The 19,257-nt window shown below is 42.3% G+C and overlaps 1 protein-coding gene across 1 annotated transcript in view; it reads left to right on the top strand.

Moving 5' to 3' along the window:
* The window catches only part of MAP2K5 (mitogen-activated protein kinase kinase 5), a 141,758-nt gene that overhangs the window by 23,502 nt on the left and 98,999 nt on the right, over window positions 1-19,257 (top strand). Inside the window, exons 5-7 of the mRNA XM_018552818.1 lie at window positions 2,265-2,305; window positions 6,862-6,929; window positions 10,423-10,471. Coding sequence (XP_018408320.1) covers window positions 2,265-2,305; window positions 6,862-6,929; window positions 10,423-10,471 — 158 coding nt within the window. The remainder of the gene's footprint in view (window positions 1-2,264; window positions 2,306-6,861; window positions 6,930-10,422; window positions 10,472-19,257) is intronic.

Raw genomic sequence — 19,257 nt, 5'->3', positions numbered from 1 at the left:
TATTAAAAATTACGGTTAGCAAGCACAGAACATACTTGTTGGGGTCACCGACTCCCACAAGCCATGGTCTTTCTGTCATATACCTGATTTTGTCTGGAATTACTGGTGACCAGCCCCTGCCATACCTTGGGAAACGGGAACAGGAATTTCGAACACCCTTATCCCCCTCTCAGAGGTCCAAGGTGTTGCATATGTGCTCCTCTGCCTCCCCGGATAGCTACATGACGGAAGTCAACTTCAAAGTTCTCGCTAGGTGGTATCAGGTACCTACCATCACCCATGCCATCAACCGGGCAAACTCCCCGCTGTGTTAGAGATCATGTGGAGCTCAAGGCACGTATGCTCACTTATGGTGGGATTGCCCGCACATACAACAGTTCTGGGGGGACGTCACCCGTTTCATTTCCACCATTAGCGGTATACATACACACTCGGACCCCTGGCTGTGCCTCTTCCATCTTAACCCCCTTTCAATGCGCTCATATAAGAGATCGGTAATTCCCTTTATGCTCAATGCAGCGAAAGCTCTTATCCCCACACACTGGCGCTCAAGCCAAACACCCACGGTGGCAGAGTGGTTGACACGGGTGGATCATTTGCGTCTGATGGAAGAACTCCATCACTCTAGTAAGGACACATATAGCACTTTTTACACGACCTGGGCAAGATGGCTGCACTTTAAAACTCAGGATGAATATATCTCAATGCTATCTGCGTGATATGGTCTGCTTTAAAACCTGTTTTTTAGTTTTTTTTTCCTATTAGTAACTCTGTAAAACTGGCTATTGTCTCTTACCCTAACATACTACGCTTCCGGTAAAATGATTATCATGTTCCATTGAGAGGTTCCATCACTGTATTGTTATGCACTGTTTGGCCACATGCCCGAATGCGCATATTGCGCCACGCTTACTCAAAGGCACCCCGACCAGGTCCCCCCATACCTCTACGTCTCCTGTCCCCCCCCCCTTTACCCTGGATATCGTATGTAGTGTGATTGTCTTAATGTATGCTCACTGTATTGTATGTATGTCTTTTGTTATATTCTGAAAACCTTCAATAAACATTTTAATATCAAAAAGAACATACTTGTTAATGTAAGTTATAAGTGATCACTATGCTTATTCCTTTTTCCCGCTGCTGTCAGAACACTTATCCTCTCTGTTTAGCATGGATGAACCAGGAAAATTGTCAGTGTATGCCAGCCTTAGGCCCCTTTCACATGGGCGGACTGATCTCTCAGTTTTTCAGGTGGACCCGCTCGTATGCCCATTGCTAGTTTATGGGCAGCCGGGTCTAAACGGGTGGGTGTCTGTTTACACCCAGTTACCCCCAGCTCCAGCCAGATCTGGAAAAACAAACAGAAGCTGGTTGACCTTCACTTTGAGGCCCTTGTCTGCCCACACTGCCTTTCTCTCTGTTTGCGTATGAGCTCTGTTCTTATGTTACTACTTAAGTGTTTTTGACATACTGTTTGCCTTTCTACTGTACTTGTGTTGTCTAAATAAAGATTATATTAAGAAAAAAAGAAATGAATGGGAGGGGGGTGGGAGGGTTGATGCATCTAAAAACACAAGCGCATGAGATCTTGAACGTTCAGCCTTTGGGTTTGGCGGAACAAGAGTTAACTAGATTTTGGTGGTTCTGATTGAATCGCCGGATCCCCTATTTTGGTTGGAATATTCACAGGACATTTTCAGCCTGGGGGTCACTATTATTTATACCTGTGTGCTGTCTGCGTGTCACTACTCAAATATAAATGCTATATGCAAGGCTCCTGTCTGTGGCCTGAAATGAGCTCAGACTGACCTTTGCGAAAAAGATATTAGGAACATTTAATAAGAATCCCTGCGCTGACAGACAGCACTTGGCGAACATCCTGGATATTAATATGAATAGTCAGTTCTTCCTATTGCACGGAATTCCCAGTTCCGCAGCACCTGCTCCAGAATGTGGAATTAAGGGCAGTACACAATCAGTTTTAGCTTACTCTGTATGTGTGTGTTTATATTATGTCTTTTAAGCAGAAATTAGAATTTAGATGAGACGGTGTCAGGAGGGTGTGTTATTTCACAGAAAGGATCCCGTCTTCTGGGACTTCTATCTCTGCTCAGAGAGCCTCTCTTCAATCATTCCTCGCTGCTAATTTTGGTGTCACTCTCATTTCTTTTTAAACGATTCATTTCAAAGGGAAAGGGGGGGCGAGGGGGAGGAATTGTAAATGGCCCCGATGTGATCTACAATTTAGTCTATTACTGTTGCAGCCTGCAAGCCTCCCGGGAAGCGGAACATACATGGCCTCAAGGTAGGAATTTCAATAATTGTTTCAGTAAAGTTGGATGGATTTGAAATGCTGTGTTCCACTTATTGAAACGTCAAAAAAAAAAACCCTGTACCTTCCACACTGCTGACAAGCAGGACTTGCCTTTACTGCCAAAAGTGATAGTTGCAAGCACAGTATAGATCTGAAGCTTGAGTCTCACTGGCAGAACATATTTTGTGTGTGGTGGTTTACGTGTTTTTCCCTCCCCATTGCATGCTATTGAAGTCTAACATATTTAAGAATTAGAAAAAATCTTGTAAAACCCGATTGAAGGGTAAATCCACTTTCCCGGGTGAATTTGGGAAAATGGTATTACCAGATTGGAGGAGGTACGGTAATTCAATTGTTCCTAATTTACATGAGAAAGTGGAATTACCTAGCTGAACCTCGGGCAAGTTAAAAGCAGATAAATAAGCAGCTGAAATTGCTTTGTGAAAATTATCCTACCACTCACAAAAATTGGTAATTCTGTTCAGTTAGGGCCCATTCACATTAGATGCATGCATTGTGGCTGCCCTGGTGGTTTCTAACCAGCACATGCCCCAACGCAAGATGAGGCAATTTGCCTTCTCATGGATGGACACCATTCACACCAGTGCAGTGGTGCGTGATGAGGAACAGCCGTCTCACATTCAACTGTGCCTGTAGAACTGAATAAAAGTACACACTGCGATGTACTGGGATCGGTGCATAAGCACTCTCCCGGGCACCACATATCGGCTGCTGTGAGCAGTGGCTGGTGTGAATGGGTCCTCAATTTTTTTATCTGGGCACCCTGGCTACACCTCATGGACAGATTGTCACATCAGCTTATACACTGCAGTTAATACAACACAGGCCCAGCCTGGTCTTAGGCTGCTTACTGGACACTGGAGCATCACCACAATGAATAGGTCTTCACTCTGCTCAATCTATTCTCACCTGGGGTGTGCAGTAGAGTACTGACCCTCAGTCCTGCTCTGCAGTGTGATATACAAATTACAGGCAAGTAGTGACTTAAATCAGACGTATACTGAAATGACATGCTGAATTTTTAACCTTTACCAGAGAAAATGCTGTGTAAAGCAATCTCTAGTGCAGGTCACGTGGCCATACGCCTAGGCCTTTGGTCACTTGACTTCTGCTGAAGAGCAGGATCAGCCAATCTACTATTCTTTAACACATATCACATGACTAAATGTCTTTATGTTATGTATGCAGCACTGAAGGGAGCCTGGAGCAACATTTTATTGATTCAGCCCATCAAGAATAGTTAACAGAGTTTTATTTAGTGTTTTATTATCATTCCACTTTAAGAGCTAAATGAATTGATCTCTGGGTGGCCACGGATACTAGTAAACTGAAGAATTAGGGTTGGGCTTACGGTTTATTTTTTGGTTCACATATAGGTTATAGATATAAAGCAGTGAATGTGACATTTACCAAACATGCACTACATGTGCATCTTCCTGGTGCATATGTTTGAAATTATAGTGATTAATTCACATGCAGCGAATGTCAGATTCACTGTTTCATAAATATGAAATAATATATTTTAGGCATCAAGTCAGGTTACGTCTATGGGACACATGCATAATAATAGGGAAAGAGGAACTGCCAGTGTCGCCAGTATAAACCAGCTGGATTCTTCCTTTTATGTTTGTATTAAAATTCAGGTTTCTTACAAATGGGCAAGAATGTACTCAATCTGCCCATCATTGCCCTAATAGCTGCATTTCCAGACTCTCTGTGACTTTCCTCCCTGATTTGGTTGGTTAAGGCACCAGCACTTGTACAGGAAGACCTTTCTTTTGTTATAGACAATCAGCTCATCTTGGCTTAATCATTTAAAGATGGAGCGCTTGTCACTTAACATCTAGATGGGAGGGAAAAGCAGAGGGATGACTTCATCACTGTGCTGCTGCTCTCTCATTGTCCAATCATCAGGCTGGGGGAGAAGTGGGTACTAATGAAGCAATACATCAGCTCTCAGTGTTTTTACTATAGTCACCTATCAGTTGGAGGAGTAATACGCCTTTGGCTCCATTCACACATAGCATTTGCATTTTCCGTGCAGTACGAAAACGCGCAAATTTTAACATGCACTCGGATTCCACATGTTTTCAGTTATTTGCTATAGCTGGAACGTGCGGAATCCGCCCAGAATATTGTGCTTGGACTTTTTTATGCGATGTGCGTTTTTGTACTGCGTGGATGTCGTACAAGTGTGAACAAGAAATATTGGAATGTATTGCTTTTTATGTTTAGCGCGTTTCTGCATGTACAAGTACACGCAGAAAACCGTTAATGTCCGAACGGAGCCTAAAAGTGACCCTAAACTCAGAAGTTAAATCTTTAAAATGCATTCAAATACCCAAACTATTACCAAAAATGTATCTTGTTTGTGTATCACCCAGCTGTAGATCCTCAAATCATCTCTGAATTGGTGCTGACACTGTCCTTCCTTCTGGAGGGTGGATACTTTTGTTCCTCATGGTCCCTGTGTGTGTTGTAAAGTAGTCACCGCTCCAAGCTCACTCCAGTGATGGACTGCAATCTCAATACAAATTAGCAAACTAAACATGAGATTGTAGTCCATCACAGACCGAGCTTGGAGCGGTGACTACTTTGCAACACACACAGGGACCATGGGGAACAAAAGTAGCCCCCCTCCAGAAGGAAGGACAGTGTCAGCACCAATTTTTGTTAATCGTTAAGGTTCTTGAAAGCATTTTAAGATTCATCTGCTGAGTTTAGCATCACTTTAATTTCAGAAGGAGAAGGGCATTGGATTGTGCACACAGAAGATTTTTGCTTCTTTAAGATTAAAGTAAACCTGAACTATGGGCATACCTGCCTTCCACTCACTCCCGCTCTCCAATCACCTGCTAGCACCCCAAGATTTCACTGTGGATTTTTATTTAACCCATTGCTTTTCTTCCTTGGAATTCAAATAACGTTCTTCACCCCCAGTGGTCCTCTCCTTTTTTTGATCGCACAACTAATAAAGTGCTGTCTGTGATCACATATACAGTATGTCTGTGTATATGTGTATGCCACCTTAAGGCTAAAGGCACTCTGACATTCCCTCTAGGGAGCCTCAAGTGCCCCAGCACACAATGGGCAAAAAGAAATCAATACAAGGACCATGACCATCTCCCCTTAAGAGGACGCAATCCCCTTACTATTGGTTTTCAAGAACTATTGTATGGTATTAATGAAGTTCCAGGCTTACTGTACAACTGCAGCGGCAAGTCCTAGGAAATGATCCATTGGACAAAGCTTACAATTTAATTTCTTTAGCTCAGGTCCATTAATAATTAACAATAAAATCATATAATCCATATATGACCATTTGTAGGTATCGATAGTTGTATTTGTTGTTTTATGCATTGCTTTCCCAGGTTGAAGGACACATGTAAGTAATGTTTTGGGTACATATTTTTACATTCACTTCTTGTTATATGTATGAAATAATGTGTGCATTCTTACATTCTGTATAAGCTTACTGCATCCTATATGGATGATAGAAAGCTTGTCGCTGACCAGCCCCACCACCCTACAGTTGGCTTTTGTGGCCAAATAATAGAAGGCCATGTTTTGGAACACATATGTGCAGAATTTCTAGCCTGCAATGTGTTTATTGCATCCACTCAAATAGTACCCACACATTTAAAAAGCTCTTTTGTTCTAACAGTCAAACTCTGCCTTGGCACATTCCACGGTGCTTGGAATAAGATAAATGTACTACCTGTGTGGATATACATACTAGGCTATGTTCCTGACACTCATTAGAACTGAAGAATTGGCTCAGATAAGCTGCAAAATGTCTCCAACCTTACAGACAAGTCCAGTTAAATGTGGCTAACTACTACTAGCTATGCTTGAAATCAATTGGCAACATGACTGTCACCAGCAGTTTAGCAAGAACTTTGGCTGCTATTCTGCAAGTGATGAGAGCCAGCAGCTTCATTTCCACCTGCGTACACCTTCTTTGCCTTTCTTAGAGTAGGGCTACCCCTGCACTACAAGGGTTGAGTGATTTTTGTTGTTGTCAAGGGCTGGAGTTAAGGGTGTACTTTCTTTTTGTTTGCCTGTATATGGGCTTTAAGTATCCTCTCCTTATACCACATACATTTTAAAATGTATTTTCTGATCATTTCATTCAATATTTTAAAATAAACTTTTACTTAGACTATATATAGCTGCTATCGCTGAACTCTCCTTTTGAACATGTTTTTTGCCTGCCTATTATGCTGACCAAAAGGCTTGCAAAATGCATTGACCTGGTACAAATATGCATTCGCGTAGATCTGACTTTCCATGGACTTCATTAGCTGCTTCCTTGAACAAGTTCAGCGGGTCTAAAAGTATGGAGACCAGAGACAGCCAGGCAATTAACATTTTCAGAAGGTATGCAAGCCTTTCTGTTTCTCTTGGTACAGGTTTCCTTGAAGATTTGTTTCCACAAAATGATGATGTGTATATACTGTATGTGTTCATTGACCCTTTGCAAGCCACTTACAGCAATTTTTCCTGTTCTTCTGCTTTGGCTGTAGGTGAATACCAGAGGCGGAACATCTAATAACTGCAACAGCTCCATATCAGACAGTATGTCCAGCAATAGGTAAGGGTATACACAGCCGACTTATATTTAGAATGAGTCCGATGATCCTACTACAGCTTTCCTCCAGGGCTGTTTGTGAAAAGAGAAGTGAGTACACTGTGAATATGTGTGATCCTTAAAACATTCTGGGAGCTATTTAAAAGCTGAGGAAATAATAGTAACGTGGATTGCTAATAAGGTAACCAAAGCGTGACCTACTACATCAGTACATTATTGTATTGAGCGCTGCTTAGGGCTTGAAATAATTATGTATTTTGTCCTCACTTTTAGACAGACACAAGTCTATTGCACACCTGGCTACTCCAGCAGGCATATTTTCCCTTGAGGGCTTATTTACACTTAACTGTTCCATTGCAGTGTATCAAAGCACACATGTAAACTTGTGTTATGGCATGCCTTAATGTGCGTTGAGGTATCCCATGTATTTTGAATGGTCTGCCAACGGATGAAAAAACATGCAATGCAGCGCACCACAATATATACATTGAGGGGAATTTATCAAAACTGGAGCAGATAGAATCTGGGCAGTTGCCCATAGTAACCAATCAGCTTCTCTCTTTAATTTTCAAAGGTTAACTGAACAAACTGAAGAGAGAAGCTGATTGGTTACTATGGCCAACTGCTCCAGATTCTGTCTGCTCCCGTTTTGATAAATTACCCCCACTGTGTTTTGGGGCATTAGGCTCTACTCTTAAAATGCATTGAACTGCCATTCAAAATGAATGGAACCGCATTGCACATAGAGGAGGCGTGTTGCCAGGTCATGTGGTAATGCGCGTTAACGCAAACACAAGTGTGACTGGATCCGTAGAGTGCCAGATAGTTAAATTATACCGCTTTGGGTTAATTCTGACTGGTTGCAATAGAACTTTGCCTTAAATTAAATAAGCCAAGTAATGCTTAAGCTGCGGTATCTAAAGCAGCTTGGACAGCTTAAGGCCTCATTCACACTGGGTGTACATGTACATGTGGCGTGCACAGCCGATCCCAGGAGGGAGAGGTGCTGGTGTGATTGCGCGCAGTAGCCTGTTTTTTCCTATGGGTTGACGCGGCTGTACACTGTCATCCGTACGGGTGTTCGCACTTGGGCGCAGATTGTCCCTCAAGGGATAGGCTGTTTATGGGCGTGCACCCCCAGTGTAAATGAGGCCTATTAGCAGGGCTTGAAAAATGTTAGGGTGTCTCACCAGTCAGTCAAAAATGTCACCAGTCAGCATGACCGGACTATAGCCTTGCAATTTATGTTAACATTTTTTGGGGACAGATAGAGCTTTCTTTTGGTGGTATATAATATCACCACGGGGGGTTATTTTTCACTATATAATGAAAAAAGTACAGTAAATTTAAAAAAAACAAAGTTTCCCTAAGTTATGTTATAAAACATCTATTCTTACCCATAGTTTTGGTTAAACATAAAAGACGGGGTCACGTCGGGTAAATAGACACCAAACATGTCAAGCCTTAAAATTGCGTGAGCCTGCAAAAAACTACCACACTGAAAATTGACCATAGGCGACGCTTAAAACGCTTTTACCGCTCATCAGTTTAGTGTTATCAGTAATTAATGGCCCTAAAATTATTGCTCACACTGCAACGTTCGCGGTTATATTTAACGTGTGCAGCACAATAGGCGCAATAGTTGTTTTCACACGTAGGCGCACCCGGCGCATATCTGCATGTGCATGTGGTAGGGGTCGGAGGACTTTAAAATGCTTCTTTCATTTTTGTATTACTTTTTTTTTTTTTACACAACTTTATTGCTATCACATGGGGGGCTAAGAAGCCCCCCCATGTGATAGCCAATTTACATGACAGGTCCTGTTTATGAAGACATCAGGGGTCTCCAAGACCCCTAATGTCACGTAGGGACCCCCAGAGAAACGATGAAGCAGAGATCTGCTTCATCAGCTTCTATAGCTGGAGAGTGACACTGAATGCAGGAAGTGATGTCATTTACATCACTTCCTGCATTTGGGGACTGAGAGGAGATCAAAGGGAGATCGTGTACTGATCTCCGTTTGATCTCCTGTCACAGAGCCGTGCCGGTCCCGGCCACATCGGGCACAGCGGATCTCGGGACCGGCAACAGCAGTGACAGCTTCTGGTAACATAAGTGATTGCTCGATCGCTTGAATGTAAAGCTCCCGGTCGGCCGTGTAATTACAACGGCCGGCCGGGAAGCTGCTCGCCGGGCTCCGCCGTCCTCTCGTCGCAGACGAGTGGATTTTTCAAGCCCTGCCTATTAGACTTATTCAAGTATGAAATTAGTGCAGAAAGAAGGAAAGGAGAAGAAAAGTGAAGTTTTAGCAAGTATTTTTACATGTAACAAATATAAAATAGGTCTTATCCCCATTTGGCTGCAAAAGGGGAAATGGGCTTTAAGTTATTAGTGACTTTCGGGATTCCTTAGGACAGTTTGGCAGATCCCTTTGAAATGTATAAAGTCTGATGAAGGGATCTAAGGAATCTGGAAAGCTTCCATCTCTAATAAGTTATGTTTGCAAACTTTGCTTGGTTACTAAGTAAACTTTTTACTTCACTAAGGGCTGGTTCATGCCTAATCCAGTGCTATTGACTTGAATGCACCACCACGCCCCCTCCGGCCCCAGATCGCTGGGAGACTTCATCTATGTGATCCAGTGCGCTCCAGCCACTAACCTTGCCGGAACGCACTGGGTTAGGTGTGAACTAGCCCTTGAACTCCAAACTTTCTGCAATAATCGATGGCTAACACAATACAGTATTCTACTACTGCAAGTATGAAATAAGTGTAACTGAGCCACACAAAGTACAAAAGGTTGCATCCTGAAATCCATGTAAAACCAAAGTTTAACCTAATTTCAAAAGTATTTTTAAATCATGAATGTTTTTTAAAATTATACCTGGTGATCCTCCCATGAAGGGTTATTTTTAGGCAATGCCTGTTATAGGATGACAACGCTCTGTGCTTGTCACTCATTTGTGCTTCTATTTTGTCACCCTGTAACATGGGTTTGCAATGGAGATGTCTGGTTTATTACATATTACACAAGAGGTCGCACCATTGATGCCATCCAGAAACCCTCCCTGTGAAATGTTATGCCGCCATTGTTGGAGTGCATGCATGCAGACAGAACGTGGCTGCAAGAAATTAGCAGCACTGAGATGCAACAAAGGCAAGGAATGGAAACAGAAGTATTTTATTGACAAAATGGCAATTGTTTGATATACTATTTTAGCAAATTCCATGCCATTCAGTTAGGGTTTCTATCTACTTTAACCAGTTCCATGAAATGAAATGAAATGCATCTGATGGCATCTGGCATACATATTGGATGTACATAAAACAGCAGATGCTCAGATAGGAGAAGAATTTCAGTACTGAGCACCAGTATCAGAGGGAAGAGTATGTAACTCCTGAGCTACTGGTTGTGTATTACAGATAGATGGATGGGGCAGTCTTTATTTCGACATTGTAATGACCATGGTGTTATGTCCTTTTTTTATTTTACAGCTTAAAAAAAACCTCTGCAGAGCTGAAAAAGATTTTAGCCAATGGACAGGTAAGTTGTGCCCTTAAAGGAGACCTTCAGCCTTTTCAATTATTTTTTTTTAGTTTTAGTATGTGAAAAAGACAGAGGGCATGTTACTACACCTGTGTACAGGTGATTATGATCCTGGCTGGTGTTCTTCAATGGGGCAGGTTAACATACTTGCATAACAATAAAAATATATTATATATACAAAAATTATAAAGTATAAAGAGCAGGAGCATACAGAGTCCAAAACAGTAGGTTGAATACACATGTTGACATAACAGTAAGATCGGTAGTTTCAGAGGACTTATCAGCCTGCATGTACAAACAGTCATCTCAATACGCTAGTCAGCGGAAAGAAAGAGGCCTAAACCTCTGTATAAGTAGGGAATGCAACATAAAATAACAAAAAATAAAAAAGAGAGGGAAAGGCATAGAGTACCATGCCTATCCCTCAACACTGACTGGGGTATGAACTACAGTTAGATATTTTAATTATCTGGTAGGGGATAAGGACAGGGAGCTAAACATGTAGGGGGAGGGAAGGACAAGACTATGGAAAGGGTCTATGCAATTTGCCATATTACCTGAATGTAAATTAGACTTTAAAGTAAAACTAGTCGGTATAAGGTACACTGTTAGACAGAGGCTTGTACAAGCAAGTGTAGGTCAAATAAATATTTTCAGTAACATTTTAGGAAAAGGCTTAGCTGGGGGACGAAATCTGTGAGGTAGCTATAAACGACAGGCAGTAGGACCTGGTTGGATATCATGTGGTACGTATAGTACATCTATGGTCTTTCATCCAGCATAACCAGTTGGCATTAAATGTATCCCATTTGAAATGGGCTTTTGCATGGAGCATTTGAAAGTGGGCCTGAATATTCAGTATTTCGATAACAACATATAAACTAGGGGTTTCTACTCGCTTCCAATGTCGCGCCAGAGTTGCATAACTATTATTTAGCTTGGATTAGATTGAGATGTGTTCCTGATCTATGTAAAACTGACCATAATGTTCAGGTGGAAAAAAAATATTTAAAAAAAATAATAATTAAAAAGAAACCCTGAAAAACATTGATTGTGTACGTTTTTATCCCATTTTTGATACCACCGGCTATGGTGCAACCAGCTGCTCTCCACACAATTAGTTCATTTTTGATACCACCGGCTATGGTGCAACCAGCTGCTCTCCACACAATTAGTTGGGTCCACCAGTCTATAATATAAACGTCACATGACCTCACAATAAATACAGTTTCTGGAAGGCCCCAAAGTTTATAAGAAAATACTTCTCACCAAACCGTGTCATGAAGACCTAGGAGGTATCCAAACAAGTCTTGGATAAAGTTTGTCTTGAGTAAAGAGAAGCACCAGTCAAGGTTAGGTTATGAAACTTTTAGCACACCCTAGAACGCTGTTAAATCCAAAATGAAAATAATTTAGCTCAACTGCCTATAGAGGCCATCCTCCAAACCCAGTGACAGGGCATGAACAGCAGTCAGTCAGAGACACAACCAAGAAGCCAATGGTAGCTCCGGAACAGAGATCAACAGCTGACTCGAGGAAAACAGTCCATGGGACAACTCTTACCCGTATTTGACAAAGAAATGGAATAAACTTTCATTTCAGCAACAAAAAAAAATAGATATATTTTTTTTAATTCCAGGTTGTAGCACTAAAAAATAGCAACAGGGGGTTGTTACTTGTATATGGGCAGTACTTTGATGTTTGTCATATACAGCTATTATGTCTTTGGGGCACCCAGACCAACAGGTAAATCTATGCAGACACATCTACCAGTCTGCCAATAAATAGCTTGCAGTGCGGAGCCTCTCGCTGTGCAAAAAAAATGCATGGACCTGTGTCCTTCATGATGAAGTGTGCTGTAATGTTACCTACATCCTGGGCACTGGAGCCTGTAACTATTCCAACAAATACAGGTTGTAGGGACATGAGAAAATGATTTTGTTAGCAGAGACATGACTGGACATGATGATTCCGTAGAACCATATCTAATAACCGTGTGGCGGTTCCCTTATCCAATCCTTTTTTCTATAATATTGACTCCCTGGCTGCTTGTTAACCAATGTTTTGTTTTTCATACTTCCTCCTGACTAATTTTCTTAGAGTCAGTGGAATTGAGAAGAAAAATTATCAATATTTGATTCTAGAAGCAGCTTCTAAACAAGCTGATATGTATGTTACTGTTGCCTTTCTATCAGCTTGAACCAGTCTGGCCATTATCCTCTGACCTCTGGCATCAACAAGGTATTTTTGCCCAGAGAGCTGCCGCTCACTGGATATTTTCTCTTTTTCGGACCATTCTCTGTAAACCCGAGAGATGGTTGTGTATGAAAATCCCAGTAGATCAGCAGTTGCTGAAATACTCAAACCAGCCCGTCTTGCACCAACAGCAACCTCATGTCTGATGAAGGGGACCCTGAGTGGCCCGAAACGTTGTTTTATGACGAGATGTGGGTACATCAATAAAATGAACACTCGTTAAATTTTTACTTTGGTGTGCTGGTGATATACTTAACTATTTGCACCAACAACCATGCCACGTTCAAAGTCACTTAAATCCCCTTTTTGCCCCATTCTGATGCTCGGTTTGAACTTCAGCAGACCATCTTGACCATGTCTACATGCCTAAATGTATTGAGTTACTATCATGTGATTGGCTGATTAGATATTTGTGTTAATGAGTAGTTGAAGAGGTGTATCTAATAAAGCGGCCAGTGAGTGTGTACTATGTGTGTGTGTATGTTTAGATATAATTACAAATTTAGCCAAGATATAACTAATGTTGTTATTGGATACTGCTGCTTGAAAATGACTGATTGATAATGTATTATAGGTTATTATTCACATAATGACTGCAGCCTATTTACCAGTGCCCTAAAGGTGGCCATACACCTTACAACCATTGCACGACTTTCATTGTGCGATGGTTGAAAGGTGATTAAAATTTCGTACGACCTGTCCATCATGGATAGGCAGATCGTACTTGTGATCATCGCAAGTCTTCCCCGCTGAGGGGAGGGCTTGCAGATGATTGCAATGGTGAGCGGGCAGTGTGCGCTTGCGCAACTCGGGTCGTGCGGCTTTCGTACGATTTTCGGTGGGTTTTCTAGCGTGCTCGTTATATGAAAATCGTACCACAGTAAATGCGGTCGCGCGCTGTTCATCAACCTTACGATTATAGTACGATTACGGAATCACCCACGTTTGTACGATAATCATCAGGTGTATGGGCACCTTAATGGTAAACTCTGTTCGCTCATGCCTAATTAATCATGGTGATATGGGTTTTGCAAAAAAACTTACTTGTGTTAGCTAAATAATAGCTAAATCCTGTTTTGTTGTTAAGAAAGCAAGTAAATTGGCTTACTTTGGGTTTCAATGTGCATTCCAAAAGTTTATTTTCAGGTTAAAAAAAGGCTAAAATGTAACCATTTTCTCAAGAAATCTGTCAGCTTAATTTGCAAAATAAGGATTATTCCATGTGCCAGATTGGCTGGAAGCAGGGGCTGACTGGCAACTTTTATCCCAGGGGGCAAATTGTAGGCTTGTGTGTAGGCTTGCAAGACTAAAATGTTTTATGTACAAAGGGTTATGGTAGGTTAGTGAGCAGCACTGTGACCTTGTAATGCTGACATCTTGGGTTTAGTTCCCACCAGGTACAATGTCAGCATGGAGTGTGATGCTTCACTTGTCATCCCCAATGCAAAACATACTAGTTGGTTTTCGGCCACCGTGAGCCACTGCAGCGGCGGCCGTGAAATCCTTTTAGCGGGGCCAGTGACAGGCCCCCTGACGGCCGCGGGCAGCGGCCGTTTTTAAAGGCAGCACAGAGGCCCAGGGGGCAATTGCCACCCTGCCCCCTGGCCCAGTCCGCCCCTGGCTGGAAGTCAAAGATTTTGTACACAGGTGACCACTACTATTTTGAGAGAAGAGTATAAGCAGGATAGAGACTGAAGCAAAAAGCTCAGATATGCAGCTGCATGAAAAAATATGTACATCAGAATTTGCAGTTTGAGAAGTAGGTGTCATACAGCTTTTCAGTTTACTGCTGCCTTTAACAGAAACAGTAATGGTGTCATCTGCGACCAAAAGGAGAAGAGTCTGACATTTTACTGGCCTTAGAAGTAAAAAAATAAAAAATGCCATATCTGAAACTGGCAACTAAAAAAAATAGTTTATTATGAGTAAAAGAATACAGACATTGAGTGGAAAACAGAAAGAGTACAGGTAGCCCTCAATTTATGCCAGGGTTAGGCTTCTGAAGTAATGGTTGTAAATAGAAACTGATTGAAAACCAGTATATAATGTAAGTCAAAGGGAAGTTAGGTTCCAGGTCTCTCTCAAAGATGACATAATACATTTATATTTAAAGCTTTGAAATGAATGTTATGAATGCTAAACAGTATTGTACACAGTATAAAATAGGAGGAGACCACCAGGCAGAGGCTTGACTAGAACCTTCAGGGCCCCGGTGCAAGAAACCAGGAAGGCCCCCCCCCAACCGCCATGGCACCGCATGGTTAACAAGAAGGCTGCTGAGGTCCCCAGCAAGCGCGGGACCTCAGGCAGCCACTTGTTTAAAATTTTAGTGCCGGTGTTCTGTTGAGAACGCAGACCCAGTATCTGCGCTTACATACAGACGGGATTAACAAGGAAACCGGCATTTATTTACGAAGTATTTGTTTGTAATGGTTAATTGTGACCGTTAATAATATGCCGTCCATGGCAGTAAATGACAGATGGAATATTATTAACAGTCACAATTAACAAATTAAACAAAATACTTTGTGAATAAATCCCGGTTTCCTCGATAATATTGGTCTGTGCTCAAGCGCAGATGCTGAGGTCGGCAAATTTGACTACGTCGGCGTTCTCGACAGAACACCGCTATCTGTTGGGGCATTTTCACGAGTATGAGTACTCGTGAAAATGCCAAGAATTGGCACTGGTGTATCCCTACTTAAAAATATAATGCATTGCTGGGGCTTGTAGTCCTACATAGTTGGAGCTATTCTGCATTGCTGTATAATGATTATACAGCAATGCCGAATACCACCAGCTATGCGGGACTACAAGTCCCAGCAATACATTATAATAAAATCACCAGCATCCCCCCCACACTTCCCCGCGCCCCCCTTCCCATTCCAGACTTACCTTTCCTCTCCTGCAGGGCCCTCTTCCTCGTCTCGGCGGCCAAGGGGCGGGGCTAAGAGGAGAGGGTCCTCACATAACAGAACGTGCCTGCCTGGCGGTGCCTGCAGCACATTATGCGGGACTGGTGACAGCCTTTCCATCCCCGCTGCACAGCCACTCGTACATGCTGCGGGTGCCTGTGCGGCAGGTAAAGAGCAGCACGATCTCGGGGGGGCCCTCTTCTTCCTCGCTGGGCCTCCCCCCCCAAGTGGCAGAACTCCAGGGCCCAGTCGCAATTGCGACTGCTGCGAACACTGGTAGTTCCGCGAGTGCCACCAGGAGAGGGAGAGCGAGGAGATGCATCCAGAAGAGAGAGGCGAGACAGCCAGGAAAGAGAGAAAGTGAGGAGAGACAGCCACTGAAGAACCTCCATGTGTCCAAGTGTACCCCTGTTCCACCAGCATGCACCTATGTGTATCACCAAGGGTACCCCTGTGCTCTTCTGTAGCTCCAAGTGTACCCCTGTGCCCCCAGCATGTCTATCTGCATGTGTACAGTATCTCCATGTGTATCCCTGTGCCACCAGCTCATATCCAAGTGTGCTCCCAGTGTGGCTCTGAGCACCTCCATATCTCCAAGTGTACCTCTGTGTGCCTCCAAGTCTCTTAATCATCCACAGTTATCTCACTGAGAAGAGCCCCTTCCCGAGCTGTGATCCTCCGCCATGTGGAGTTGTACAGAGGTCCCCTGCATATCCTTCCGCGGCTGAGGTCTGCGGAGAAAGGATACACTAGAAGGTGCAAACTCTGCAGTGGTTTTAATGGCAGTCACATGACCACCCAAAAAGGGCATTATTTTGAAATGGAACAGGCAAATACTGAGGGCTACCTGTATTATTGATTTAATGAATACCTGTAAATTTGAGGTCTTTAGCTCAAGTAGAACATTCTGTATGTGAGATGCAAAGCAAATGAAAGGATGTTGGAGAGGAAGTGCTTATTGCCTTCTGTCCAACATGGTGGAGGAAATGTAATGCTATGGGGGCTTCCCTGGTGCTGGTAGGGTAGGAGATTTATATAGAGTGCAAGGAATAATGAACCGGAAAGGTAACCACTTTATTTTACAATGCCATGCCATCCCATGTGGTCAGTACTTGATTATGGGAAAGTTCGTCATGCAGCAGGAGCATGATACAAACCATATGTCTAAGCTTATGTAGACCAATTTGGTAAAGGAACAGCATGTCGGAGTACTATGTTTGATGAACCAGCTGGCACATTCTTCAGACATCAACCTTGTAGAGCTTTGGTGACAAGAGATTTGATGTAAGGTCAGAAAAATGTCCTACAAGCTAGTCAATCCTTTGGGAAGAGATTAAAAGCATGTGGGTTGAAACTGCCTGTCAATATCTTCTATAAAAGAAAATAATTTTATATACACAGTCACAGTACCTTTATGTAAAACGCAATTTCTCTATCCCTCTAACAACTAGTATGCGTGTGCCTACTTTCGGGCTGTGTAGGTACAGGAGCATTTGTTGCTTGATAACTGTATGGTGGCTACAACACTAAGCAGTTCCTATTGCGCCATCTGCCCTCAGCCGAGTCAGGTGTGTAGCACATACCTTAGGCTTATCCTGACCTACATTTGGTGTGTAGTCTCTGGTCATATAGACATGAATGAGGACCGATTGTCCCCATTAGCAATGTCAGTTGTATCCACATGGTGATCGCAGCATAACGAGCGATACCACACAGTGATGTGCTCCTGTATACTGCAGATAAATTCGTCTTAGACTTGATTGACAGCTGGCTGCTGTTTAAGTGATATGCAAGGGTCACGACAAACTGATATAATAGTGCTGAGTGTTTGACCTTCTAATATTGAAAATGTTTTCCTTTGTTTTCCTCAATGCCGCAGAAAAAAGTAACAGTAATTAACCAAGTGTTGGTTCTAGTTTTACAGTAGGGAGATTACCATTGATCCCCTTGCAGCATTAGAGAGGACATTCGCAATTGAAACATCCTTTGTGCTGGTTTTTGCATCTGGCACTTCTAATGTTTGTGTAACTATCCCTGGTCCAGCTCTGTTGCCTGTATAAAGCGACGCGTGGGATTTTCACATATGAGAAGCAGCAGGCTCCCTCTGGCTGCTCTAGGGAGGCAGCTGCCCAATGCCATCAAGCCTGCCTATTAGGATCAATTGGCCAAGACATCTGTGTCACTGCAAATAAAAGGGTCTTATTGATTTCCTAACTGCTGCTCACTTCCCTTCCTTGTTCAGACGCTTGAAATCTTAATTATCTCAACGCCTTCCCTCCGTGACCCCCTCCAAGACTCATCGGCATTTCATGAATCAAGTCGTCATAGTTGAGCATGTCAAGAAGACAATTAAGCTGCCCCTCCTCTCCCCCTCCGTCCTCTGTTCTTCCTCACCCACTAAACACACATCTATCAGACACACTCTCCATTTACTCACCCAGTAGACACTAACTCCACCATGTAGAGACCAGTAATCTACATGGTTAGTGCTATGCACCACTGATCACACACACCTAATGAATACAGACCGTGGGGCTAATTTATAAAGAATGGAGCAAAGCAATAATAGGGTGTTTTTTTTCAAACAGCCAATAATATTTCAGGTTTGATCCTCCAGACCTGTGTCATCAAAATGAAATATAAAAAACTGGCTGATCGTAGTTAGAGTAGTATTTTGCATAGTTTTGATTTTATATGTTGGGCCCAGAGTCTGCTCAAACACTATAACAACTAGACAATATAGGTATCTTTGGATTCATGACCGGCTTCAAATTGTTGGTGATAGGTAAGCTCTCTGCAGCTGTAGGGTTAATATCACTCGTTATTAATCATTAAAAGAAAACGAGAAGCCATTGCTCAAGTTAATCAGATATTGACAAGGTAGAAATAGTGCTGCATTGATACAGGTTATGTGGTATAAATATTTATTTATTTCCTGTCACTCTGCGTGAATACTGGTATTGATTGCTTATTGATAGTGTCAGCACTTGATAGGAAGCATTGTCGTGACTCCCAAGGAGAGCCTTTTTTCCTTGTTCACTTTAAATTTACTGACTCTGATGGTGTGGGATGCTGAGGGTTAAGCAGAAATGTCATTGGCTTTTAGCTGCACCTGATCACTAGCTAATGAACCTGAGTCTGTTGCAATGCATTATGTTAAAGTTGCAGTATCTTTAGAAAGTATAGTTAACATGTCAGGGTTCCGATTCACATGCATGCTGATATGTATTCGTAGGGCATTTTAATATGTCTTTTTTTGAGAAAAAGTGTATTAAAGCAAAGGAAAAAGGCCTACCTTTACCATACGATATAACACCAACAATTACACAGTACGTTTGCAAGTTTATCCAAAACTGCAAAAAAATTGTTTTTTCTGGAGTTGAGTTTTAAATGTATTTAAAGACCATTTTCACCTTTTGCAGAGGTATCTTTAAAATACATATGCCAGGAATGTACACAGAGTGTATATGAAGCAGGCATATGCAGTTGCTGTATATGAACACAGAAACTTTTTTCTTTTTTGATAGCTTTCCTCTTCATATTCTCATGGAAATGGCTGTCTCTGCTTTGCAAGCAGTGTGTGTATATTACAACTGAGCTCTTTCTACCCCC

This window comes from Nanorana parkeri, unplaced genomic scaffold, assembly GCF_000935625.1.
Source record: "Nanorana parkeri isolate BGI_ZX_2015 unplaced genomic scaffold, ASM93562v1 scaffold98, whole genome shotgun sequence".
In the NCBI taxonomy this organism is placed as follows: domain Eukaryota; kingdom Metazoa; phylum Chordata; class Amphibia; order Anura; family Dicroglossidae; genus Nanorana; species Nanorana parkeri.
Note: the sequence above shows the minus strand (reverse complement) of the source record. Positions and strands in the feature narration are given on the sequence as shown.